The sequence below is a fragment of the Cottoperca gobio genome, chromosome 7 (genome assembly GCF_900634415.1).
Source record: "Cottoperca gobio chromosome 7, fCotGob3.1, whole genome shotgun sequence".
Lineage (NCBI taxonomy): Eukaryota > Metazoa > Chordata > Actinopteri > Perciformes > Bovichtidae > Cottoperca > Cottoperca gobio.
This window is the reverse complement of record NC_041361.1, coordinates 8,398,138-8,425,680: the sequence shown is the minus strand read 5'-3', so window position 1 is coordinate 8,425,680 and position 27,543 is coordinate 8,398,138. Positions and strand designations below refer to the sequence as shown.

Genomic DNA, 27,543 nt, shown 5'->3' with positions numbered 1-27,543 from the left:
AACAAATTAATTTTAATTAAATTAAGTATTTTCTATAATTTAATATTTGCTCTTTATTATCAAATTATTATTATCAAATTGCTTACTTGGGTCAAATTATCCTTGGGTCTGTTTGGGTCTCACTGATAAAAACTGATTGATGCAAATTGGGTTTGGGTAGGTTTTCCACTGGTCCATTTTGGATTGGTTCAAACATTTTGGATCTCTGAAGACCTCAGATAGCTGACGAAGGTTCACTGTTGAGGAGGGTCCACAAATATTCCAGGAGGAGTATCATGGTGATGAACCTAAAGGGAATTATCATATAAATCTGCAGCTCCTCTTGGCTTTATGGAGTTTTATAGTGCGTTTCAGCTGTTGAACCTGCAACTTTACAGTTTTGGTTTACTCATCGCTTATCATTTTGTTTTCGGCTGCTGCACTTGGTGGCTGTTTTTAGCAGAAAAGCTATAACATGTGCTGTACACTACCTGCAGGCGGGTGAACACCATTTAGCTGCTAAAAAGCCAAATATTTCCTGCAGGGACCCAAAGTGGAGAGGAGCAAAAAGAGTGATTATTGAACATAGAATTGCTATATGAATAATGTTGTTCCAAAGCTCCGGGATGTGTAAATAAGCAATGTTTGCTAACAAGGTGATGCAGTGCCGATGTTGTGATCCCCTGAGTGGCTGGTTATTGCAGGTTTAGTTAAAGATAAAGGTTCACCAAGATGATCCTGTTTCATGGGCTCTTGAATTGTCAGCCATGCCCCTGCTGGGATGTATCCTGTGGATAACTCAGCTTGACGCAATTGCCTTTGATATGTGAAAATGATACATGGCACAAACTGTATGAGTTGTTGAAGAGGCAACCCTTTTGTCAATTCATTCTGACTGATGACGGAAGGGTGTATAATTTCTTTTTTTTTTCTCATCAGTGAGTAACCCACTTTATGCACATCGTTCTGTACGAGGTTTCCCATAAATGCAGTTTTGGTCCACAATCCGCCCTGAGCTGAGAGAGAGAGAGAGAGAGTGTGTGTGAGAGAGAGAGAGAGAGAGAGAGAGAGAGAGAGAGAGAGAGAGAGAGAGAGAGAGAGAGAGAGCGAGAGCGCTCCTCCTCCTCCTCCTCCTCCGTCTCTTCCCCTCATCCCGAAAAGCTAAGACGATCTTCACGGCGGAGTCCTCTCATCATATCTCCTCTTGCATAATGGAAACTGAATTAAAACAGCTGTGGTACGTCCGTCTCCGGTACTTTTCCGCTCTTGCCTCAGCAGTAGCGTGTTACTAATGTGACTCTCCTCTTCGCTAAAATAACTTCTTCTTTTCTGGTAATTTTTTCCCCCCAGACACGCTCTCAGAAATAACCAAACCTACGACTTGTAACTAAACTGCTCTGGAAGAAGGTCGTGTTTCTTTGGATGGAGAATTTTTGAATCGGTGAGTTGTAATCGAAGATACAGCTGTTGATATCATCAGCTGTATTTAGTTGTCAACCTGTTCGGCAAATTGTATCGCTTTTGCTTTTTCCGCGTTGAGCGGTTACGTTAGTACTCACATTTTCATCAAGTACTGTCAAAAACGCTTATTTAGAATCGGGTTGCACGCAACTAAAATCAATCTTGTATTTGACCTGAATAATCGTCAACTACTTTCATACATTTTGAGTAAAATAAAGATGAATCTTGTGTTTTGTAGTTGGAACTCAACAGGTTTTGAATCTCTTGCTTGTATCTCTCTCACGAAGACTACAATCTTCTAAATGTGCCTGTAAATATTAAAGCATTGAACAAAAACAACCTATATAATCAATTTGATTCAATTCCACTTTATTTATAAAGCACATATCATACATACTAACGTGTAACACAATGTGCTTTACATAAAAATGAAATATACAAGTGCCAAAATATACAAAACACACTTACACACTCAAGTTCACATACAATACACACACACACACACCCACACATGTACATACCATATGTTTAGAATATAGACAACGTTATGTTGTTTTGCTTGCCCTCAGTTTTTTACCTATACGATGCAGTGAGCTTTGGTCCTGAAAAGGCGACTTCTTAACTGTAACCCAATATTTGAGAAATACAGCCTTACACTTATAATGACGAAGATAATCATTAGTGGATATTGCAGTATATCTCTGTAATCACGTTAAAGCTTACTAGAGCACAATTCAATATAAATCTTCTTCATATTGTGCACTGTAAAGGTTTCTCGTGTGATGTTAAATTTGATTACCGTTAAAGACACTTTTTTAGCTGTCTCCGCCATTTATGATATAAATTGTATTGTTCATTTTTGTCTTCATTGTTACGACTATTCCATTTATTTTTTACTGCCTCACTTCTTTCACTAGATCTGTTCTTTAATATCAGGTCCGTCTCTCACATCTGTAACATTCATTAATCTTTATATGCTCGTACTTTTTATAAATTTCTCATCGTTTGCTCTCACTTTCCTGTTATGATCAAAACAGCTCTCCTGTCCTTCCTAACCATACAAACTATATCGCGCTCTTCCCTTTAGATGGTGAATGAGCTGAATTCAAGCTGGTTGTGAAGGTGCTGGACTTGTTCCCCCCTAAGCCCCAAGCCGGACACAGCATGGCGGGAGGAGTAGCGGCATGGCTTCCCTTTGCCAGGGCGGCAGCAATCGGCTGGATGCCAGTTGCCAATTTGCCCATGCCAGTGGCACCAACTGAGAAGAACAAGCGGCAGGATGAGCTAATCATCCTTAATGTCAGTGGACGGCGCTTCGAGACCTGGAGGAACACGCTGGACCGCTATCCAGACACCCTGCTGGGGAGCTCAGAGAAGGAGTTCTTCTACAACGAGGAGACTAAAGAGTACTTCTTTGACCGGGACCCTGATGTGTTCCGCAGTGTGCTCAACTTCTACCGCACAGGCAAGCTCCACTTTCCACGCTATGAGTGCATCTCCTCCTATGATGAGGAGCTGGCTTTCTTTGGCATCATCTCAGAGATCATCGGTGACTGCTGCTACGAAGAGTACAAGGATAGGAAGAGGGAGAATGCAGAGCGTCTGATGGATGACCAGGAGGACAACAAGGACGCTAAGCTTCCCAACATGACCTTCAGGGAGACCATGTGGCGGGCGTTTGAGAACCCCCACACTTCCACCATGGCTCTTGTCTTCTACTATGTCACCGGCTTCTTCATTGCTATCTCTGTCATCACTAATGTCGTGGAGACGGTGCCCTGCGGCTCGTCGCCCAATCAGAAGGAAGTGCCATGTGGCGAGCGCTACACTGTGGCCTTTTTCTGCATGGACACGGCCTGCGTCATGATCTTCACCGTGGAGTACCTGATGCGCTTGTATGCCGCGCCAAACCGCTACCGCTTCATGAGGTCCGTCATGAGCATCATTGATGTGGTGGCCATCTTGCCCTACTACATTGGCCTGGTGATGACTGACAACGAAGACGTGAGTGGCGCTTTTGTGACACTCCGTGTTTTCCGCGTGTTCCGCATCTTTAAGTTCTCCCGTCACTCGCAGGGCCTGCGCATCCTAGGATACACGTTGAAGAGCTGTGCCTCGGAGCTGGGCTTTCTGCTTTTCTCCCTCACTATGGCCATAATTATCTTTGCTACCGTCATGTTCTACGCAGAGAAGGGTTCAAGCTCCAGCAAATTCACCAGCATCCCAGCCTCCTTCTGGTACACCATCGTTACTATGACAACGCTCGGGTAAGAGCAGAGCAGACACCTCTTTTATCTTATTTATTTATGTGTGTGTGTGTGTGTGTGTGTGTGTGTGTGTGTGTGTGTGTGTGTGTGTGTGTGTGTGTGTGTGTGTGTGTGTGTGCACATGTGTATTTGCAGTTGGGTCTGTTATGTGTGAGTAAATGTTTGATTTGAATCTGTGTCTGACTGCGTGGCCCAAAAATCTCACTGCTTCCGAAGTCAGTGCCACCCTTAGGAAGACATACTTTACAAACTTTATGCATAATGATAAGAGACTACAGAGAAATTGCACTTTTCAGTAGTCTGTGTTTTTGTAACTGACGGTAATCTTCTGCGGAAAGAGCGGCCATCAGGCTGTTCCCTCCCAGTAATGACAAAGCATGCCCTTTACTCATCACCGACAAGAGGGAGAGAGAGAGATTGTGGAGGAAAGGGGCAAGTTGAAAGCATCTTAGTGAAACAAAAACGTTGGATAGGAAATAGAGGAACAGAGATTATACCCTTACTTTCCTCTCCAACGTGCCCTGTGGTTAGCAGAAATGCATTTTCAGTTCAGGATAACCTGAAATAGTGACATTGCATTCTGAGAGTCCTCCTTCTCTTTCACTCAGTCTGTGTGAGTGACACTAGTTGCTGGCCTTGGAAATGAAGTGCCTCTTGGTACAAAGGTGATGCAGAATATCAAAATGCTCTCCATTTTAAGAGGATATTGAGAGGTTCGCATCTGGGCAACAGGCAGAGATGATTATTGTTAATTGTTAATGCCTTGTTAACCTAAGCCTAGGGCTGTTATCATTGTTTGATTTTACAATGTCATGAATCAGCTTTGATTGAGTTTTACAAGATCCACATGAGGAGCATTTTGATGCATTTATTTGTTTATCCTCCCAACCTGTTTTTCTTCATTTTTATGTTGTCATGCATCATTAGTTTTACACACGCACACGGCTCTGTGATGCGGCACTATTAGACCTAATGGTAATGTGTTTCATGAGCGTCCCCTGTTGTGGATGTGTGAGTCAGACTGAGAGGCTGACAAATTGCAGCATCCTGCTAAATGTCAGAGTCATGGAGGCCCTAAATGGCTCTGAGCTCATTGCAGTGACACACTTGGCACCTTGTCATCTGATCTGGTGTTGAGCAGATGTTTGACTGTGGATCGATTGTTTGCTGCTTGTGGACAGATTAGCAACTGAATTGTGAAAAAATAGCATGGCATTCTCTGCTCTGTTCATTTTGTGAACATGCAGCAGCTTGCTGTGCGAGCTCGTAGTCTCTCAATGAGACCTGAGACCCTAAACGTGTCTCCTGTTGCGTTTACAGTAGGACTTTGGAAGAGGAGGGTGTGTGTGCATGTATTTATTTTGTGTATTAAGAGGGGGGTAGTTGTTGAGCTTTGCCTCATCAATAAAGCAGGGGCCAGAAGTGGGTGTCAGAGTGACTAATGATGTGGCCCACTGCATCTGCTGACTAATGTAAACCTGCCTGACATTCTGGTCTCTGCTCTTGGTTTACATCATAAACACACAGAAACTACCTTACACACACAGACAATATTTGGATATGTGCATGTATAAACACATAACACATTGTGAGTAAGGTAAAAGACCTTGTACTGTATGTGGGTTTCCCTAGACATGGTGTAAGCATGTTTCACCAGGTCTTCCAATGAATCTGATTTTGCAATTTACCATCTTTGTTTAAAGTTTTTCCACCCTTTCCTTCTTTAACTTGAATTGAAATATGTGGATACATATCTTGACTGTCTGCACTGCAGCAATTTATACTTATCTGACTAAATAAGATGAAAGCCAGTTTCCACAGACAATGTTTTCCGTGACTTCTTGTCTTCCTGTCTAGGTGCCTCAGGGTTTAGAGTTGCGCTGTCGAGAGTGTGTTCTGCTTTGTTCTCCTAGTGTAGATACTGCACTTTCATGTTTAATTTACTGCTAACTTGTGAGCTTTATCCCTGTTGTTTGTGCTGTACTCTGAGAAATACTCAGTTTTTGTGTGTTTTGATTTTTTTATGTGTGTGTATGTCAGATTGTGTGTTTACATTTGCACACATTAGCACTATGACACAGCAACAAGGGTGCCCTATCTGTGCCACATACATACCGCCTGGCCTGCTGCATCTTTTTTTGAGTGTTTTGTTTATCTGACAATAATCCGGCCTCAGTCAAAATCCATAATCCCCCTTCAACAATGGTCAATGAAATACCAGGTGGATAGCTTTTTGTTGTGCAGCTCTCTTGTTTCTTCCTGGAAGTGGACGTTGTTTCAATGACAGCAGCATGTCACAAGGGAAGGGAGAAAGAAAGAAAAAACACAATCCGGCATCTATTTATTGCATCTGACTTTTTAGTTATATTTGCAGCAACACAGATTTGTTGTGGACATATTGTGGTCTAAATTGGCTTTGTTATAAACAAGAAGTCTAAAATCATCAAAGGCAGATCCTAGAGGCCATGTTGTTCCTTATGTACAACTGGACAAAAAGAGGTTTAACCGCCCATGCAAGTTAGCAAGCCACCAACAAACACTGCCATCCTTAGAGCCCTGTGCTCACTCATTGCAGAGCTAAAAAGCTTAGCTCAAATCCGGCAAATGAGGGGCAGGGAGGCACACAGTGGTGAGGCTTTAGTTAAATCAAAGACATTTAGGCAATAGGACCTGTGAGGGATTTTGTTCCCTAGGTTGTTAAACAAATTGATTTTGACCTTTTGAGTGATAATAACTTTTACCATTTGTCATATTTGGTTGATTTGTATTATAAACTGCTGTGTGGCAGGGGACGAGGCAGAGAGGGTTTTTGTTTTTGACAGAGATTTAGCAACTACTAAACCTCAGCTTTTCATTACTGGTCCATCTATACTTCATGTAGTTCATGTCTTTAAACACACTGTGAAAGACAACTTGACTTAATTGGTCAGCGGGATCCCAGTTCAGCAGTTAAGTTTGTAATGGTGGTTACTAATAAGACGTTTAGTCTTTGGTTCTTATTGCATTTATTCATCATGATCTGTTTGGAGAATATTTGTTTACACTTAGCGCTGGGACCGAATTGCTTTAATGGCTTTCATTTTAATGATATAAGTATGAAATGTTATCACAATTGAACCTCTAAACGCAGTAGCAAATGTTCAGTACACTATAGAAAAAAACAAATAAAGGGTAGTTTGCAAGAGCTTTATCTTTACATATTATATATTTTGCCTCTACTCATGAGTCATAGTTGAATGTATGTTTGGAATTACGTAATTTCTTTCACAACTACATTTTGCTCATTAAAATGCTAATTCAGCATTTAGGAGTGAGAAACTCCTCTACCTGTTTCTTATCAAACTTTCTCACTGACTGCACCACTTGAGAAACTCATTTTCACCATATAGATAATTAGCTGAGCATTATCTAATTAATACAAGGAAATACATTACACTCTTTTTTTTCTCTATTTACTTCTCTGTGCTGATTGTCAATGCCCAGTCTAGAGCCGCTTACTGCAATACCTCTCTCTGCTGTTTGCTAGATGGAGTGAAAGGGGGGTTCTAAGTATTGTAGAAACCACCACCCATCAGCAACGGTCTGCTGCCATCGGTTAGCTGGTGAGACCTAAAGGGCCACTGCATATTGAGGCTTTCGCAACTGATGGAGGTAGCCAGGCTAGCACTATAGCGCACCATTATAGCTAAGGTACTGTATATACCACTATTGGCTGTGGGAGCTATTACAGTGTTAGATTTTTAAACCACCATAGACTGGTTCCAGACCTCTGAGTAGCTGCACACATCCCCGATTCATGTTGTTCTGGCGTTGTGCTCATTGACGGCTGCTTGCAGAAACCACAGCTTTGTTGACGTGAGTAAGAACATGGACGTCATTTCCCTGCATAGCTTGCTAACTACCTAGCTACATATCAAATAATTTATTTTATATTTTCATTTGTTGTCCTATAGTCAATGTACCATGCAGTATATGGTCCGATACAGTTAATAGTATAGTATATAGTATAAATAGTACATTTGTTTGAGCATTAAAAAAATACTAGTTCCAGTGCTCTTTTGAAATTCCCTCTGTTATACATAACAAAACATATCAGTTGCTCTCCAGAGATTCCCTTTGCATCCAGTCATCTTTGCAGACTCATTAGGCTGATCCATTTGATGAAGTATTGATGAGAGTTGGAGTGTTTGGTTGTGTTGTAGTCATTAGCATAGCCATGCCTTTGTGTGATTAATATCCTTATCAAAGGCCAGCTTCTTTTTATGACTGCTCGTCTGATATTAATGCTGCTCTCTGTCTCCCAGCAACCGCACAAGACCTTTCACGTACATTGATGCTCGCTGTGGTGCAAGGGTTACATGTGCATGTAGAAGATGTATGTAAGGGTGGGTGGGGGGGGGGGGGGTCTCATGTTCACTTGAGGCCATAAATATGTTTGTGGGGCCTTCTTTGTGTGCACGTGTTTCCATCCTCTTTCAAAACTCATTGTCACCAAGCCCTGATTTATAGAGGATTTATCCTGGAGCCAACAGCTTGTGAGAAAGGATGATCAATGCAGATGAGCGAATATTGATTTGGGAAGTAGAAAGAAATATGGCTGCCATTGTTAGTGCTTCTAATTACATTGGATGACGAGGGTACGTGTCAAAGATAGCACCGAAATGTGACGTTACTGACCCCATATCTTGGATTTACGAGAGCGGTTAAGGAAGTAATATGTCCATGGTGATTTAGGTCCAGGTCTGTTAGTAATCTTTTCTTTTTTAAGGTAAGGATTAGTAGTGAGCTGACCTGCACTCAATTGAGATGTATTTAAAGTATGCATAATGACAGATCATGAGTGCATGACACACATACATTACACTGCAGTGTGAATGATTTATGTCTCTGTGTCATAGCTACCGTAAATGCAACATGTAACAAATGGGAGATGAGAGCATTCAGCTTTCTGGGTATTTAGAAACCATGTACTGAAATATTACTTCACTTTTCCCATTTATTTTTCATCACATGACTGCGGAAGGTACCTTTGTGTGCAAGTAGTTCATTTTTCTAATGCACTATGACTAAATTTAGCAAATAGATGTAGTGCAGTAAAAAGTACAACATGTATTTCTGAATTATTGTGAAGTAGAAGTGTAAGGTAGCATCAAATGCAAAAACTCAAGTAAGTACAAGTGCCTCAGAATTGTGAGTAAATGTACTGTACTGTTCAGCTCAACACTTGAGAGAAAGCTCTGATTAAAAGCCCCAGTTCTTCTGCTTCTAACTAAATCCCTATCCCTCTTGAGTGAAGCTTAGCAAGAGGTACAATTGATGTGGAGTCTGTGTTTGGTCCTGAAATGGGGATTGTAAACTAGCTTTGGATGCCAGATGTTATAGTGTCACATCACATGGTCCTTTGCCATGAGCAGTTTGCTTCCACACCAAATTCTTCCAAGTAGAGACACAGGTTCTGGAAGGTTTTGCCGTTTTTGTATTGCACTGCACACCTATCTTAGAAGTAGAACACCTTCCATGGGAGTTTTCCTAGCTTTCTCTCAAGGAACCATATGACATGCCTTTAAAATAAATGGACTGCAGTGGTGTCATGGGTCAAGCATTTTGAAATTGCAGAATATGAAATATGCTAAGATTTTCCCCCACTGTCCCTCCAATAATAGACAAATGGATAAATGGTGGTTTGTGACCTGTGACTTGTTCCAATGGTGCTTCATCCTGAATGACAAAACTGTAATTCTCTGAAAGATTTCCAAAGAGAAAGATCTTCCTTTCTATAGAAAATGACATCATCAAACTGTTACTGTGCATTAGGCAACTATCTGAGCGCAAAAGGTTCTTCTTATAAGAGTATGTACATGGCATTAACATGTGATCTGTATCTGAATGTACTATCTGGACAAGTAAAACATACACATTTATGGCAGCAATTTAAATGCTAAGGCCTGTGAATCAGATGTCATTATTCAATGCAGATCACATGTTAACGGGCGAAAAGGGGGTCTCGAACACGCCAAGCAACACACTATATACATTGTATACCAGACCAGAATTTTAAGAGCAGAGGTCGTTGTTCTATACCCAGAACTTTTTCAGAAGTATTTTTTGGAGCTAATGTAAAAATAGAGCGCAGTAGTTTAATGGACATATCGTCATGGGTCAAGGGTTTCACTTGCTGACAATATTGTCCTGAGGCTTTCTCTGTGGTCTCTTGTTCGTCTTCTTTTTCTTTTCTTTTTTGCAACAGCAAACAGCCAATAAATGATTTGGTACAATAAGCATTTGGCAGGAATCCAGAATCAAGTCTGCAAACTTTTAATAACAGTTAAGAGACTGGAAGGGCTTTTTAACTTAATATATGTTAATGTAACAGGACTTGTCATGAACTATGGGTTAATTACTTCTCCACAGTGACATTGGTGGGTGTTACATAACATATATATATATATCTCATTTGTCCAGAGGGAATATGAGTATATTAAAAAAAGCTTCAGTAACATCTGCAGTCACCTCTGGCCTCAAGATGGTTTCTATACAACACTGACCTTCAGCTGAACGTATACACCAATTCTTTATGATGAAGATGCATGAACACACACATACGCACAAAAGCATGTATCTGAAAACATGAATCACAACTTTGACCTCACAGCTGTTACTCTCCCTCAGTTTGTCTTCCGCCCCCCCCCCCCCCCCCCCCTCCGTCTCCTCTACCTCAGTCTCCCTTTCAGAGTAAAGAGACATAAGGCGACAATGTGCTCTGTGCTGCTGCCCATCACCCATCCCACTGACCCTTATTCCCCTTTCCACCGCTGCTAAAGGAAAAGCAACAGAAAAGAGTTCAGAAAATAGAAATGTCAGTTCATTTTCACTCCTCTCACCTTAGTTTCTTCCTGTCTCTCTGTGTCTCTGGTGTGGCTTTTGGGATGGCAACATCCCTTAGTCAGTCTGCTGTTTGCTCCAGACAGAACATTTGGTGCAGATATAATTTGAACTGATGTTAAAACACAGCTTGGGCCAATGTAGAGCTGAGTCTATGATATTTGTATTCCCCCCCCCACTAGTAGTATGGATCTAAGAATAACATTGTTTGTTTTGCAGTTTGTTGATGAATGATACATTACAGACTAAGAGAGCTGCATGGCTGTAGACTTTCATTATAATTTCTCTTTGACAGTTTCTCTCTGTTTTTTGTTTGTTTCTGAAGTGATGTGTGTCCTGCGGCTTTGTGTGCGCATGCCTACATTAAAGTGTTATTCAATGTATTTTCTGTGTTTGTCTCCCACTGTGAAGATATATATTTACATGTTTAGCATGTTATGTTCTGTAACTCGGTGTACCTAGCAAGAGTAATTATGTGCTTTCACATTTAGTTTTATTTCCGTGGCTGCTGAGTTGCGACTATATCGAGGTTGTTATAAAGGCAGAAAAATCACTAAAGTAATTTTCCAGGTCTGTGGTTTCTAGGTACATGGCAATAACTCACAGTATTTTCATGTTTCTGCTCACTGGGTCTATTACCTGCTGGTCAGACACACCAGAGCACAGGGGCAGATATCTAAACTGTTTGTTTAAATGTAGCACCTGAATCTAAATAAAAAACTGATCGCACTATGTGAAATGGGTAGGTAACATTTGTGTCGTTATTTGCTGTGGAATGCTCTAAAAAAAGAGCTCATCCATTATAACAAAAATAGACCAAAGCTTGGACGCAGTCAAATTCAGACTTAAACTATACATTTACTCAGCATCAGTTGTTTGAGTCAAGAAGTAATTTATATAAAGTATTCTTCTGTAATTTGTAAATGTTCATTATTGAATGCAAACTCTGGACACTTATTTATATGAATGTTACTAGAATACTACCACATGCTTACATATACATATACTAAATATATACATGCTTATATGTACCAAATATACCAAAGTTACTACAATTTATTCTTAAGGGGACATGAATGTGTGGTCAAATTTCATGGCAAGCAATCGCACAGCTGTCAATATATTTAATTCAAAACCACGGATGTCATCCTCATGATGTTGCTTGTGTGAGGGAATCCTTAGACTCAGTAGGATTTATTCTCTGGGGATAATAGCTCTCTGTACAAAATGTCATGGCAATCTATCCCACTGGACTGAAGTGAATCATGGTGCTATCGTGGCTAAAAGCTAAAAGCATTTTTCGTATTGTCAACCGGTTACCATTTTTGAATGATTGGTCATATTCGGTTTTGTAACAGTACGATAACCTTTATCTGTCCTTGATTACAACAGCTTCTGAAAATATTGCCCATTTTTACAGAAGTTGGTCTAAGAACCTCAAAGGAAATCTGCGAGCATCCATAACTATAAACTATAAATAAATAAGACCAGATTAAAAACGTCAAAAAGGAGAAATGCACAAACTCGCAGAGCTCTTACCTGCTGCTTGTGTTTTGTGTTTGAGGTCACACAAGTCAATACTGCAGCCCAGTTTGCCTTGCAAAATCTGCCGCTGAAATTATTTTTCTCAGCTCTGAGCTACTCGCTCAGCCCCCTCTTTTTTTCTTGTTGGTATATATTTTACACTCTTTTCATACAGAGATCTGGATAGTTGCCCATTTTTTGAAAGATATGCATCAAGTGCCAAGCCTTTCAAGCTTTTGTGAAATGCATTTACCTGGCCAGCTGTCAGCCAAGGGGGGAATTTGTTGTGGCCAATGTGACTGTGAAGGGTAATTGACAGGGAGGGTCTTCCAGTGAGGTGTTTCAAGCATGTGCTTTTTTGCCACCCTCTTTTTCATCATTTACGTGTCATGCATGCAAAGGCTGCCCTGTCACGGGACACTGTGTCCTGACTAACTTCATTGCAACTAACTGAGCAAAAGTGATTGGAGTGATGCCCAAGATGCTGAAGCAAAGAAAATAAAAATGACAGTACGTCAGACATGTCAACATTTCATTCCAAAAACTGTCTCTCTCTTCTTATCTGTCTCCCTCCCTCCCTGTCTCTCTCACAGCTGTCACAGCTGATTGCGTTCAGCTATGGTCCTTCCAAGCCCACTACACTTGTGCCCACTCCTCCAATTCAATTACTAGCAGGATCTCAGACACATGGAGCCTGAAAATAAGTCAGTGATTAGCAGTTTCCAGGGTTTTTAGTAGCATCCTGGACGTGTCTGTGACTAAAGACATATGGTGCAACCAAGACCTCTACACCAAACCCTAAACCCCCTCTTATCACTTGCAGCATTTGTTTGTGACGTAAGGGGGATGGATTTGTCCTTTTTTGACAATTCGTAGCCATGCTTGTGGTGGGTTAGTCATGGCGGTTTCGGTCTGTCTTCGGACTGAAATTTCTCAACAGCTATTAGATGGATTGCCATATAATTTTTTACATACATCCATGGTCCCCAGAGGATGAAGCCTATTGACTTTGGTGATCCCCTGACTTTTCATCTTGGGCCATCATTACATGTAGGTCAAAATGTTATTTGATGAATACTTTGATAGTGACATTCTTATTAGTCGCAGCTGTGTTTACTGTTAACTAGCAAATGTTAGCTTGTAACACGCTAAACTAAGATAGTGAACATGCATGTCATTGTGAGATTGTCAGTATGTTGATGTTAGGATTTAGCGCAAGGCACCCCTGTGCCTAAGTTGCTGTTAGAATGGTTGTAAAGTGTTGGTCGTGTTGGTCGTGGACATGCTATTTCCTCCTTGGTTTGATTTCACTACATTGCATAAAGAAAGGCTAATTCAAGAGGATGATCACAGCATCACATAGTAATGCATTGTTGTAGTTGTCTTATTGGAGTACCTCTTGATTTAGTTAGCTGTGAGCAAACACCAGAATGTAAACAATTATGGATTAGACAGTATTGTATCCACTGGGCAGACGCGTTCATTACAGAGTGGATAATGGGGGCTGAAGTGAATTTGAATAATAGTTCTCCATATATGTAGGCCAAGTTATAGAAATAAATCGCCTCTCATTTCCCTGTAGAGAATGTGATAAACGCTGTCTGAATGACTCTGATTAATCTTCCCAGACTCGCAGCCAAGGCTTTTGAACAGGTAGACGTCATTGTTCCATTTTTTTGCGCTCTCGCTTTTGCACTGACATACATGCATTTTCTCTCACACACTCTCTCTCTCTCTCTGGGTGTCTATGTGTTTCTGAGTATACTGTAATTTATAAACTGTGTTCTGTACTGATTACCCAGGGTGACAAAAGCAATTGTTCTGCTACACTAAATCTGCGGGGATTAATGCTTGTCTCTGGAGCTGTTCGCTCTGCTTTAGTGTTTGTGTGTCTGTATGTGTGGGTTGTCTTCTCTTTTCTTAACCCACAGGCTTCACTGAGGATGATCTTGCTGGATTGTTTGTCATGACATTTGATAGGCTGTGGTTTATTTATAAAGAAAACGCATACTCCTCATTTAATGGCTAAACATTGTGCTCAGTACTTGTATTATATTGGAGTTCTCTACTTTCATTCTTGTGTCAGTGGATGGATATATGACGCGTCCTTCACAAAGCTAGGAATCAACTCTTTTTTGATCCAGATGTCTTTGAGGGATTACTCATGCTGAGGGATTAATCCTGCCATGTGCCATCTGACGGCGCCAAGCATTGGGAAGAGCATAAAAGTCAAGTCATGGACTAACACCATTAATAGATTTCAGTAAGCCTTTTTCCCTTCAAAGGTTGACTGGTGGCAATATTAATTCAATTTCCAAACCCCTCTCGTGAGTAACCTGTCTTCTACCTCTGTGCCCTGTTAGGAGCGAGGCCATCGTCCACTGCCGCTCAATAAGAAGTCCCCTCAAAGGATTTTCACCAGCCTCATTTCACACCAGACAATCGGCATTATGTTTTAATCTTATTAGCATTGCATTAACACCACATCAATGACCTGCTGAAAACAGGGAGCTTATAAATCCATGCAGTTTTCAGCAGATATGCAAAACAGATTTAGAGGCAAGGGAATCATTGAAGCCATCAGTTCACTGTGTGTAACAAATCATGCTGAATGCACCATAAGGAAACCACTTTAGCTGTTGAAGGGAGACAGTCCATAACCTTGGTATAGTATACATGAGCAATACTCTCCAATCTTACACATGAGAGACAATTAACCCCTTGCGCAGCGTGAGCAAATTGATTTAGTTTCTCTGCAGAGCATTGGTGGATAGGACATAACCTCAACGTCAGTGACGAATACAGAGGAAGTCTATTCGGACACACAAACGCACACACACACACGCACACACACACACACACACACACAATGACTTTGAACCTGCATAGCTGCAGTACACAGTTGCATCCCTCAAAGCTCTATTACAATTAATTTATCTCTATGTTCAATAGCCTTCGGCATGTGTGGACACACAGCAGGGGAATCTCATCTCTCAGCATGTTTGTGAGGTAAAAGAGAAACATATCTGCTGTTCATTATTAATACTACAAAAGTGAGGAATGTGGAGGAGAGGGATGAAGCATAAGGACATATAAAGCCCATTGCTGTGATGTTGGCTTCTATGAAATACATTTTCTTTTTAAAAAGCAGGAACAACAGGTGCACAAACTAATTGCATTTCAGAGGATTGTCACATTTCTTATGTGTTTTTTAAAGGCACTTACTGCTTCTCCAGGTTCCCGAAGACAAAGCATGTGAAACATATCATCTGCTGTTAAACAATCCTACAGCAATCTGATGCAGAAATAAAGACTCAAACCAGAAGACTATTTCTCCTGCTTTATCCCTTATCTTCTTGTCTAAAAGACTTTCCCCAAGACACCCCATAATGAAATCCATTATAAATAATAACACTAATAACATTAGTATATGATACGAAAAATAAGCTGGGGAATTTGGTAATAAACAGGAAGTATTTCCATCTGCTGCCTGTTTCTTTATGCAGATGACACTGACAAAGACAGATTTGCTGCAAAGCAAACATGCTGTGAAACTGCAGAAGGCAAAATTAGTTTAATGACTAATTGAGACAGAATGCTTACATGCCAATGACTTGCCACATTACTATTTCCAAATACATTATTTCCTTATTGCCGCTCAACCCTAGCAAGCAGTCCAACATGGCTCATCGACTTTGGATTTGAGAACATGTTTGGATAGTTTCTACATTTCTGAGAGACACTTAATCAGAAATACACAAACCCTGTTGCCCAACATAGGACAATTCATATTCCATTATTCCTTTCCTTTACAGTTTACACATCACTCCCTCAATTCCCTCTTCCACAACCAACACTTTGCATGCTGAGTGAGTTGTATGCATGACTAAAACACTAGCACCCTCCTGGGGGATTTATCTATGCAATTCAGACTCCATCCACTCACCTCACCATTGTGACTAATCAGTGTTGGATGGTGATGATAGCGGCAGCCCAATAGGTGGATATAGATCAGACAGCTGTGATGGATGCTATGGTCAAGTGCTTTGGACCATTATGAATGTTCCCAGGCCAGGTGGACCAAGCCGGCAGCAGGTGGCCGTAAGTGGAGCAACAGCTTTCCAATAGTTCCCCTTGGCCGGGCGCATTGTGGCCACTCACCCCTCCGGACACTCTCCCCTCTCTATCTCCAAGAGCTGTACTCTGTTCACACAGAGTTTGATGAGTTGCATGTATGCATGAGCCAGACAGTCAGAACCAAATTATCAAGAGAGAAGAGCAGCTTAGAAGTTGATTGATGGACAGAAGAGAGTAAACACAGAAGCTCCAGAAGTGTGGAGACAGTGTTTCTGTGTCGGTTATGCTCTAGCAGTACCGCGGGGGAGCTGTGACTTTTAAACAGATGCAGATGAGGCCTGTGCTGCTATAATTAGCCGAGGTTGATTTCTTCTGTTACCTGTTTCTCTCCCACAGCATTTGAAAACCGCTAGAGCAGACCTTACACCTTCTTTAAGACTTGTACATGTTAGATGTCTCGTTTCTTCACTTTGCTGTTCATCATTAGTGAGTGTGACCAATGTTCAGAATAAGAGAGGAAGCGAAGAGAGTGTTAAGGAACAAAAGAGTTGAAGAGTGAAGTCCATTGGACATTTAACCAGGAGATAGAGATACTGAAGCAGAAAAGGGAAAGATGGTCAGGGAGTACCCTAAAGTCTTTAGGGCAGACAGAGCAGAGATAGAAAACTGGATGCCGGCGTGTTTGTGTTTGTGTCTCTGTATGTTTTTCCTTTTCCTGTCGAGCAGCAGTCGTAAATTTGGCCTGTGCTCCAATCTCCAGCCGTGAGGTCATTGATGTGTATTCTATACAGAAGGCATGCTGGGAAACAGTAACGGATTTGAGCCAGGCCCCATGGACAAGCAGACTGATACCAAAAACCTGGCCAAATGCTTTTAGAAATTCACAGATGGCTGCTATTGAGGGCTTTACAGTCCCAAATGTGTTTCCTGTATGTGTGTGTGTGTGTGTGTGTGTGTACCTGTTTCTGTCTGTGTGTGCATGTATACGGGTATTCATAAAAATGTGTGTGTGTGTGTGTGTGTGTGTGTGTGTGTGTGTGTGTGTGTGTGTGTGTGTGTGTGTGTGTGTGTGTGTGTGGTGTGTGTGTGTGTGTGTGCGTGCGTGCAAAGATAAAGTGAGAGAAGCAGATTCAAAGTGCTTAAATATCCTAAATATGAAATAGTATGTGTTGTTTCTAAAATAACAGATGATGTTTGTGTTGCTTTACAGAAAAGCTTATTTTTGCTCTCAATTGTATTGTATTTGTTTACATGTTATCCTTTGTTGCTCTTAGCCGGTAAAACCGCTTCTAATTCCTCACTTTCGTTTACATGTGCCTGCTGTTTGTAACTGCAGGCATTATTGTTGTTCTCTAAGGTTTTGTTACTGCAATTTTTTTAGGTTTCTTGGTGATGATTGACTTCTAAACGTCATGTGCCCACCATTGGTGTGGACTCTAAATTAATGAACGAAACAAAGCTGCAGTGATTATACTAAAGGTCTGCAACTCAGCCCGAGCCCAACAAGACCCGAAGTGAGACTACTGAGAGTCCATACCTAAAATACGAATATTACACATTTATAGCCACGCTAGCAGTGGCGTGTTTCTGTTTATGGCAATGTCGGTCTGTTATTCCACCTCTTTAGTATTAGTATTAATCCTAATGATGGTGGTGAACTCTTGGCTATTCCCCCTAGCGCAGTTCACATCTGTAGTTTTTAGAGCAATGTCTCAACAACTATTGGATACATTGCCATGAATTTCGCTACAGACATGCATGTTCTCCTCATGATGAATTGTAATAACATTGATGATCCCTTTACTCTCTCCTCTGGAGCCATCATAGTGTCAACATTTACCAAATACCTGCAAAACTCCCATCAATCTCAGCAGTTCTGTGTGTTTAGTTAGAACATGTGACATGCTCACACACTAAACTAACATGGTAAACTGTGTACCTGCTAAAACATGAGCATGTTAGTATTGTCAGTGTGAGCATGTTAGTACGCTGATGTACAGCCTCACAGAACCAGAAGCTTGCTGTGGACCACTAGTCTTGTTATTTGATGTTAAAATTGCAATGGTACACAATGCAAGGTGATCTTTATGTCTGGATGTTTCTCTCACTGCCAGTCAAGCTCGGCTTTGTTGTTTATGCATGACCCCCTCCAGAGAATGATTCAGAGAGTCTGAGACAAAAAGGGGACAAGAGACAGTCTCCATTGGAGACAGATGCAATTACGATTAGACCAAAGTCAGAGGACAGTGCAATTCATCAGGCAATTTATGAGAGGATGATCAGATAAATGCTTTAGTAAGTGGAGGCCAGTCACAGCACGGGGTGATTGATGTGATAGTCATATAATCCAATAAGTGATTGTGGCCCCTGCACTGCAGCATTACAAACAAAGATGTATCGCAGAAAGAGAAGCCACATGTAAAATGTTGTGGTAATTTGGCCACAGTTAATCTGATTTTCTCTGTGCTATCACTCATGGTAGTGACCAATTCATAGTGTTTAGCATGGTGTTTGAGAAATTGTCTGAATATGTTACTGTTGGGAGGTTTTGATATTGCTTCACGATGGGGATTTACTGATCGATTTGACTTAATCCATCCCTTGTGTGTGTGTGTGTGTGTGTGTGTGTGTGTGTGTGTGTGTGTGTGTGTGTGTGTGTGTGTGTGTGTGTGTGTGTGTGTGTGTGTGTGTGCATAGCTCTGCGTCTTTTCTTCCAAAGCCCAATCATTTTGGGATTAACGAGTGATTGAATGGCTTTATGGATATAATCCTGATTTGATTTCATTGTGATATGATTTTTTTTCTTCCTGCTGCTTCCATAGTGCACTCAATTTAATTTCAGCACATTCAATTTACGTGGTTTTATGGAGGCTTTTGGCGCCTTCGCCTCCTGGCAGGAAAATAAATTATTGGGGGCAACAGTTATCTTCAGTCACACATCTGAAAAATGAAGAGTCATTTGTACAGTTACTGTAGTTTTATCTCTACATAAATGCAATTTAATACGACTAAATAAAGTAAGTATTTCAATGTGAGAATGCACAGAATCAGTGTATCATAGCCTGCCGAAGCCTCTCTTTACACTGTGGTTTGAACACCTATTGGCATATATCACACTTGCAGGCTAAAAATAGAAACCATCCACACTCCCATCATCAGCCCCTCCTTCTCTACCACCTCCCCTCCCTTCTATTATCTCCCCCTTTCTCAACACATCCCTCTCCTTCTGTCTCCTCCCCACCCCCTTCACATTCATACAGCAAAACTCTAGCACACCATTGTGCAGAATATACACTTTGTGTATATACTAACACGCGGTCACACACATGCTAGTCTAGAAGCACACACGTAGGTGAGGTGTCGTTTTTTTAAATCATTTGTTATATTTTTAAACATGTTGTCTGTTTGTGTTTCCGTGGTAACCCTAGGCTGTAATGATAATTATGTGATGAGTTTATAATTATAACACGCACACATTGCAGTGGAGATTCCCACCTAAGAGGATCATTGGTGGAGTGTTAAGATCCCTCTCCTCCATTTTCAATTAATCCTTATCACAAACTTTCTTCAAAAATGTGTTTTCGCCTGTTTCGTTATCACTGTCTATGTCTCTCTCTCTTCTCTGCAGACACAGCTGTATGTGTTTAATTACTGAGGTGACCTGATAAAACAGTGTTGCAAGTTCTTCTTCTCTTTTCTCTTCAAAAGCAAAGAGGAGTCAATCAAACTATTCTTCAGTCCGCACATCACATCTAGTTAATACACAGTGAGTCAATGTGCCCTCTGTCTACACCAGACACCTGTTGTGGCTCTCTAATTGAACAGTGTGACTGTTTATCACGATCAGATTGTCGCCCACATGGCTATATATGTCGCTGCCTTTGTGAAACAGTCAGGAACAAGCTGTTAGCCCAAATAGCTCTTGGCTTTCACAAGGTCTGTTTGTCAACTTTTAGTTGAGCTTTGGTGTATATGAGACAAATTGAACGTCTACTTCTTGGTCCATTAGTTCTGAGCTTCCTATTAGTTTTTTTTGGGTCTTTCTCTTGCACATCCTCTCCTCTGTGTCTTTATAAAGAAGTGTGCGTGTTTGTGTGTCAATGCCTCCCTACAGGCTTCTCTCTGTTGATGATTGCACCAGCCATTTCCCTCTGAAGCTCTCCCTGGATGACACATTCACACATTCATTATCAGCGTCCTCTTTTCCACAAAATCAATAGTCTCTTCTTAGTTTTCTCTGCATATATGGTGTGGTGTGGCTGCAGTTGTTTCATTAGTGCATGCACACAGTGTTGTGGATACACACAGATAGCCACACGCATGGAGAAAAACATGTATACCTTAAAGCAAGACTATGTAACTTTTGATGAACACCAGTCACTATTGCCACAAGTCACGATGACAATATGATGCTAAAATTTAGCACAACAGAAGAATAAGAGAGTAATTAAGTCAGCAAACTGACTCAGAAATAGCAGTTACACAACCATATCTTACCCCTGTATGTTTTGAAGCTATGGCTGGCTTTGCTTCTTATGAATTCAACCTTTTATTTTTAACAGGAAGAATGTGTGAAAGTTACATCATCTGGTTTTAATGCTAGAAGCCATGAAGGTGGTAGGACACTGTTGCAATACAGCTGTCAGAGGCTGAGGAGTCATTTTCAGCCTCAGGGTCAAGGCAGTAAGGTCCAATATCTGACCATTACCATAGCTGAATATAAAACCTGTAAGTGACTCTCTGTGTTGTATTGAAGATGTGGAGTGATGGAGGGAGATGAGAATATAGGGAAGGCAGGAAAAAAGGACGCAGTGGTGAAGGGTATATGAACATGAAAGATGCACGGGATGTTGACGGAGTGCCATTGTTGCTGCGGCCAGGCATGCCAACTCCTCCGTCATTCATAAAAAGAACGAATGGCAGCATGAAACATTCATTTATCATTGCTCTGTCTTTGATTCTTACCGTACTGCCACCATTTCTTATTTATCAGCACAGAGGACAGAGAGTGACAGACATGATGAGTTGACTGTCGGTGAAAGAAAGGAAGCGATTGTGTACAATAATACACACACACACACACACGCACACAAACACGCACACACACACACACACACACACACGCACACACACACACACGCACACACACACACAAATGCCCTTAGAGTTTGAGTGTATACGGTGAATGTATGGACATAAAGACACATTAATGATATAATACTTGTCCCACAAAAACCACAATGGATTCTTTGTTTTCCGCACCGCAGCAATTACCAGTGAAAGAAAAACATTTAATATTAATATGTCCCATTAAAGACGAGTCTAATTGAACTCAAACCATGTAGTGAAGTCAATCCTCTTCATGACTTTTTCAACAGAATAAAAAAAATACAAGTCGTTTCATCATTGTCTTTTCGTCACCCTAGTCTCACGGTGGGAGTAATTAATTTCACACCAGTGATCTTCAGGAAGACAGGGATAATGTGCCAAAGCTGACATTCTCAGTGTGAGCAGTCACTTCACAACATGGAGCCAAAGACTGATACTAATAATATTTACCAGCAGATATGGTAACTTAAAGCCACACTGATCTCAGCAGTTTGCCGCTGTGTGAAGCAATTACCCTCTGCCTTGATGGTTGGCAAAGAATCTTAAAATGTTAGAAAATAATCATTTACTATAACTTAGAGTGATCATTGTGTGTTATTCACAGTATGTGTGTAGAGTTCCAGGTCAGAAGCAACTCTTTTGTAACAGCAGTAAGTGGCTAGATGGAATAAGAGACTGAGGAGAGCTCTCAAACTATGCCCACCCAATGCCACCACCAACGCTGCTGCAACTTCATTACAAACATGTATACAGGACTGTCTCAGAAAATTAGAATATTGTGATAAAGTTCTTTATTTTCTGTAATGCAATTAAAAAAACAAAAATGTCATGCATTCTGGATTCATTACAAATCAACTGAAATATTGCAAGCCTTTTATTATTTTAATATTGCTGATTATGGCATACAGCTTAAGATAACTCAAATATCCTATCTCTAAATATTAGAATATCATGAAAAAGTATACTAGTAGGGTGTTCAACGAATCACTTGAATCGTCTAATTAACTCGAAACACCTGCAAGGGTTTCCTGAGCCTTGAAAAACACTCAGCTTGGTTCAGTAAACTAAATCACAAGTATGGGGAAGACTGCTGATCTGACTGCTGTCCAGAGGACCATCATTGACACCCTCCATCAGGAGGGTAAGACACAAAAAGAAATTTCTCAAAGAGCAAGCTGTGCACAGAGTGCAGTTTCAAAGCACATCCACAAAAAGTCTGTTGGAAGGGGGAAATGTGGCAGGAAACGCTGCACAACCAAGAGAGATGACCGCAGCCTTAACAGCATTGTGAAGAAGAGTCGCTTCCAGAATTTGGGGGAGCTTCAAAGACAGTGGACTGAAGCTGGAGTCCAGGTATCAAAAGCCACTGTTCACAGACGTGTCCGGGAAATGGGCTACAATAGCCGTATTCCCATGGACAAGCCACTTCTGAACTCAAGACAACGGAAGAAGCGTCTGACTTGGGCTATGGAAAAGAAGCACTGGACAGTTGCAGAGTGGTCCAAAGTCCTCTTTTCAGACGAAAGCAAGTTTTGTATTTCATTTGGAAGTCAAGGCGCCAGAGTCTGGAGAAAGGCTGGAGAGGAGCAAAATCCAAGTTGCTTGAAATCCAGTGTGAAGTTCCCACAGTCAGCGATGGTTTGGGGAGCCATGTCAGCTGCTGGTGTTGGTCCACTGTGTTTCATCAAGCCCAGAGTAAATGCAGCTGTGTACCAAGAGATTTTAGAGCACTACATGCTTCCGTCTGCTGAAAAGCTCTATGGAGATGAGGAATTCATTTTCCAGCATGATCTGGCACCTGCCCACAGTGCCAAAACCACCAGTAACTAGTGTACTGACCATGGCATTACTGTCCTCGATTGGCCTGCCAATTCCCCTGACCTGAACCCCATAGAGAATATGTGGGGTATTGTGAAGAAGAAGCTGAAAGACACCAGACCCAACAATGCTAATGAGCTAAAGGCCGCTATTGAAGCATCCTGGGCATCCATAACACCTCAGCAATGCCACAGGCTGATTGCCTCCATGCCACGCCGCATTGATGCAGTAATCCGTGCAAAAGGATTCCCAACCAAGTACTGAGTGCATTAATGGACATTTTCAAATGTTTGATTTTGTTTTGCTGTTATAAATCGTTTTTTTTACTTGGTCTGAGGAACTATTCTAATTTTTTGAGATAGGATTTTTGAGTTTTCTTAAGCTGTAAGCCATAATCAGCAATATTAAAATAATAAAAGGCTTGCAATATTTCAGTTGATTTGTAATGAATCCAGAATGCATGACATTTTTGTTTTTTTAATTGCATTACAGAAAATAAAGAACTTTATCACAATATTCTAATTTTCTGAGACAGTCCTGTATGTATGCACTGCTGCCTCGTCCTCCACTTCAGCGATACTCAAAACGTGCTTTTCCCGGGGACCACTTTTGCAAAATGACAGGAGGCCAAACAGTATTAATATCTATAAAGGGTAAAATGAATAAACATTAAAAGGTCCATTTTTTTCTTCAAATTAACTGTATTAAATGTGTTTTAAATTCAAATCTTTTGGTTACATTTGAAAAAGTTTATACAACATTAAACGTAGCTGGAAGATGTAATCACTGAAATGTTGGAATGATTCATAAAAATAAACGTAAACTGCTGCTATTGAACAACTTATGTAGGCTCTTTTAGCATGAAATACACATTCACGAGATCAGAATTACCCTGATGCTGCGTAACCTTTGCCCCTCTTCATCGAATAGTTGTCTTCCTCTGCATGGTTCACTGTCTGATCTTTGTGAATCAATTCATTTTCATTGTGAAATAGAAAATGTCTGGCGGGCCACCCGGCAACCTATCACGAGCCAGATTTGGCCCGTGGACCGTGAGTTGAGTATCACTGCTCTATTTATTCCTCTCTTTCCTTTTGACTTAAACAAACATTCTCTCCAATCCCCCTGTTCATTCAGTCTGGTTTCAGAGCCCATTGAAAGCGGCTCTGTTAAATTCACACTTTCTCTTTTCCCTCACCCCATTTTCCTTTCACTCTGCCATCACTCATCTCTTCAAAGGGCTCTTGTGTAATTTACCAAAAATGTAATGGGGGTCGAAGGTCTCTCGGACAGGAAGAGGGTGTACGAAAAGACGAGTTGGAGAAAGATGAAGGGGTAGACGGGGTTAGACAAGGCTGTATAATGACATGGAGACAGGCTGTGTAATCAGTCTGTCTGTCTCTTACCTTCACTGGTGCTCCAGTTAGCTTGTGGGGTCACAAGAACAGTGCTTTTGATTGGTACAGGGTTGTCATGTAGAGTCATTTGGATGGCGCTGGCAGAGGAAGGCTACAGGCAATCCGCTGACAGAAATTTCCAGATTGACGAGGGCTGACTTTCACCCCCTTGACCCGTTTTCTATGAGCTCCTGTCCCGATGAAGCGGGTGGGAGGTGGAAAGAGCTATTTTTGGTATCCAGGTCGTCGTCGTCGTTGAAAAGCCACAATAAGTGAGATGATAAGTGAAAATGAGAAGAATGGAGGCAGTGATGTTCTAGAAAATAGCACGGTCATATAAACGTAAAGATATATTCCCACCTCACTACATTTAAGGATGAATCCATGTGTAGCGTTGTGTTGTGTTCTGAACATGCATGTGTATTTGACTGTGAATTACTCATAAGCTCTGCTGCTTATTACTCATAAGTAGCAGACAGCTATATATATATATATGTTGGACGTTAGAGTATTATAGCACTGTTTCTCTCTCTTCCCTCTCTCGGCTCCATGATTCTTGGACATGAAAGATGCAGAGTGTCGTAGGTGGGAGAGTTGTGTAAGCGAGGAGGCGCAGAAAGAGATGGGAGGTCAAGTAGCCCTGATTATGTAAAAAGAGTCAGAGATGGATGGAAACACAAGCTGCTATACCTTTGGAGGTATTAGATTATGGGAAACAGAGTTGGTTGCTCTTAATGTGCTTCGTATTAACTTCCCCTTCATCTAACTTTTATAATTCTGTCTCCAGCTACCTGAGTTCAAGTCCTCAACTTCTTTTTTTCTTCTTATTAAAATGCCTTCCCACTCTGTATGACTCCCATCGCTCCTTTATTCACTTAACACCCTCGTACGTTTTCCACAGCTTCTGTCCCGTTGTACAAGCTGCAACATTTAGTTTCTCTTTTAGAGGAGTTCAAGAGAATAAGATGGGCCGGCGGAGCCCTGAGGTGTAGGCTGTCTGAATAGCAGCACTGACAGCAGTTCACCCCTCAAGAACCAGAAGATGGACTTACCGACAAGCTGTCCTTCACACATACAGAGATACACTGCAATTCATCACCCTCTATCATTTCATTGTACATCTGACATCGAGACTCATTACTTTTTTTTTTTAACACTTTCTAACAATACCCATCACTGCGTCTATAGATTAGGGCTGTCAATTAAAATATAATAAAACTGCAGCCCATATAGCCCCTCCTGAAGTACGTTGAGGCTGCAGTCACACCGAATTTCGATTTCCCTTCATTTCAATGATGAGACGTATAAGCTGCTGATTGCGAAGTGACCCAGCCTTTGTGAGTTCAAGAATGAATGAAGCGCCTCTTAGTTGTAGTGAGTGCAAGATCATTAATAGAGGGTAATGAAAATATAGTGTTGAATAAAATGTTGTGTACTTTTTTAATTATGAAGTGATGCTTTTTGCCCGCTCTTGCAGTTTAAGTATACAACGATACCCATGCTTTTGAGTGTCCCGCCTGTTTTTTTCCTCAGCATGCAGGCGAAATAAGATATGTTCTGTTAAGACGAGGTGTATCCGCTACCTCTCCTTGAGTGACAAGTTAATGTTACAAGGCTGTTGTGTTAAACGGAGTCAGTAAACAGATGGACAGTGGCTTTTAGGAACGCCCTCAGCTGAAGTATGAGGCTGTTACGTGTATACATTTTTGATTTAAACAGATAATAACTGCAAAAAAAAAGAAAAAAAAAGATGTCTCCATATATGAATGGTGGTATACATTTCTAATACTAGCATTGGTATTGCTCAACACTGGCCCAAACCGCCATCAGATATAAAAGATGTTATTTGCAACAAAGATGTTATTTGTTTCTTTAACGCCCCCTAACTTAAGCATAGATATTGCTGTGAATCTAAGGTCATATTTACAGTGCAAAGAGAGCTATGTGAATTACATGTACTGTATGTCCTTCATATAAGAGTGGATGCGTAGTACCCGGTATATATATGTAACTGCCACTTGTCATGACTATTTCTACAATCCTTTATTCATTGTCTCCCTGTGCCGTTCTGCCCTGCTGAGAGCACAGATATGGACTGTAAAGGAAATGGAATTACCACACTGTAAAATCTGTGCTTTTATTTTCCTCCCACATCAATGAACACCAGACATCTGATCTGAGTGGGGAATTAGCCTATATAGCAAAATGGGGCTCTATTCACAATAGATAGATTGTGTGTGTGTGTGTGTGTGTGTGTGTGTGTGTGTGTGTGTGTGTGTGTGTGTGTGTGTGTGTGTGTGTGTGTGTGTGTGTGTGTGTGTGTGTGTGTGTGTGTGTGTGTGTGTGTGTGTGTGTGTGGGCATGACTCTTAGTCAGACCGTGTGGGAAGTTGCAGGTATATGTGGTTGTGTTTGTGTGTGTGTTAATAGGGGGCGGTAGGAGGAGAGTTTAAGCCGTCAGTTTACATGCCTGTGGCTAACCCACATTATTCATGACTTTGATCCAGTGCTCCCTTAGAAGAGCAGCCCGATGGAGGGAGGGAACTCAGCAGAAGTGATTGGAGGGAAGAGGGGAGGAAGAAACAAATGTAAGAAATGGGGGGGGGGGGAACAAAGAGGGAGGCATGTGGAGAAGGAAGATAAAGAGGTAAGGAGAAACGAGCAGAAAAGTGATCAGGTGTTTGGGATTGATCAGTAAAGACACAAAGTGTTAATGGCTATGTTTCTGATTGATTGTAAATTCTTCAGTCTGCCTCAGAAGGATAAGGGGAATGGACAAATGGGGGAGGAGAGGCAAAGGTGTGGTGATGTGATGAAAGAAGGGATCAAGAGTGATTTCCCAGAAGGGAAAGAGATGGATAAATGAAGAAGAGCTTGTGGGTGGAGCAGGCGGTAGAGTAAAAAGGAGAGGACTTTATTAAATGCTTTTTGGTTGAAAGTAATATAGCTGGTTGCCTGGGGAGCTGCTGGTATAGAGGTTTGTTGTGGATTTCAGCAGCCCTTGAGCATGGCACTGAACCCCCAACCACA

The 27,543-nt window shown here is 41.3% G+C and overlaps 1 protein-coding gene across 4 annotated transcripts in view; it reads left to right on the top strand.

The window, feature by feature from the left end:
• LOC115011178 (potassium voltage-gated channel subfamily D member 3-like) overlaps positions 1–27,543 on the top strand; it is a 134,815-nt gene that overhangs the window by 41,478 nt on the left and 65,794 nt on the right. For 2 of the 4 annotated variants that reach the window (XM_029436209.1, XM_029436206.1), the window contains exons 1-3: positions 1,082–1,216; positions 1,330–1,420; positions 2,528–3,707. In XM_029436209.1, coding sequence (XP_029292069.1) covers positions 2,605–3,707 — 1,103 coding nt within the window. In that variant the 5' untranslated portion in view covers positions 1,082–1,216; positions 1,330–1,420; positions 2,528–2,604. Of the gene's footprint in view, positions 1–1,081; positions 1,217–1,329; positions 1,421–2,527; positions 3,708–27,543 lie in introns of those variants that run through there. The other 2 variants (XM_029436208.1, XM_029436207.1) reach the window with 1 other exon arrangement.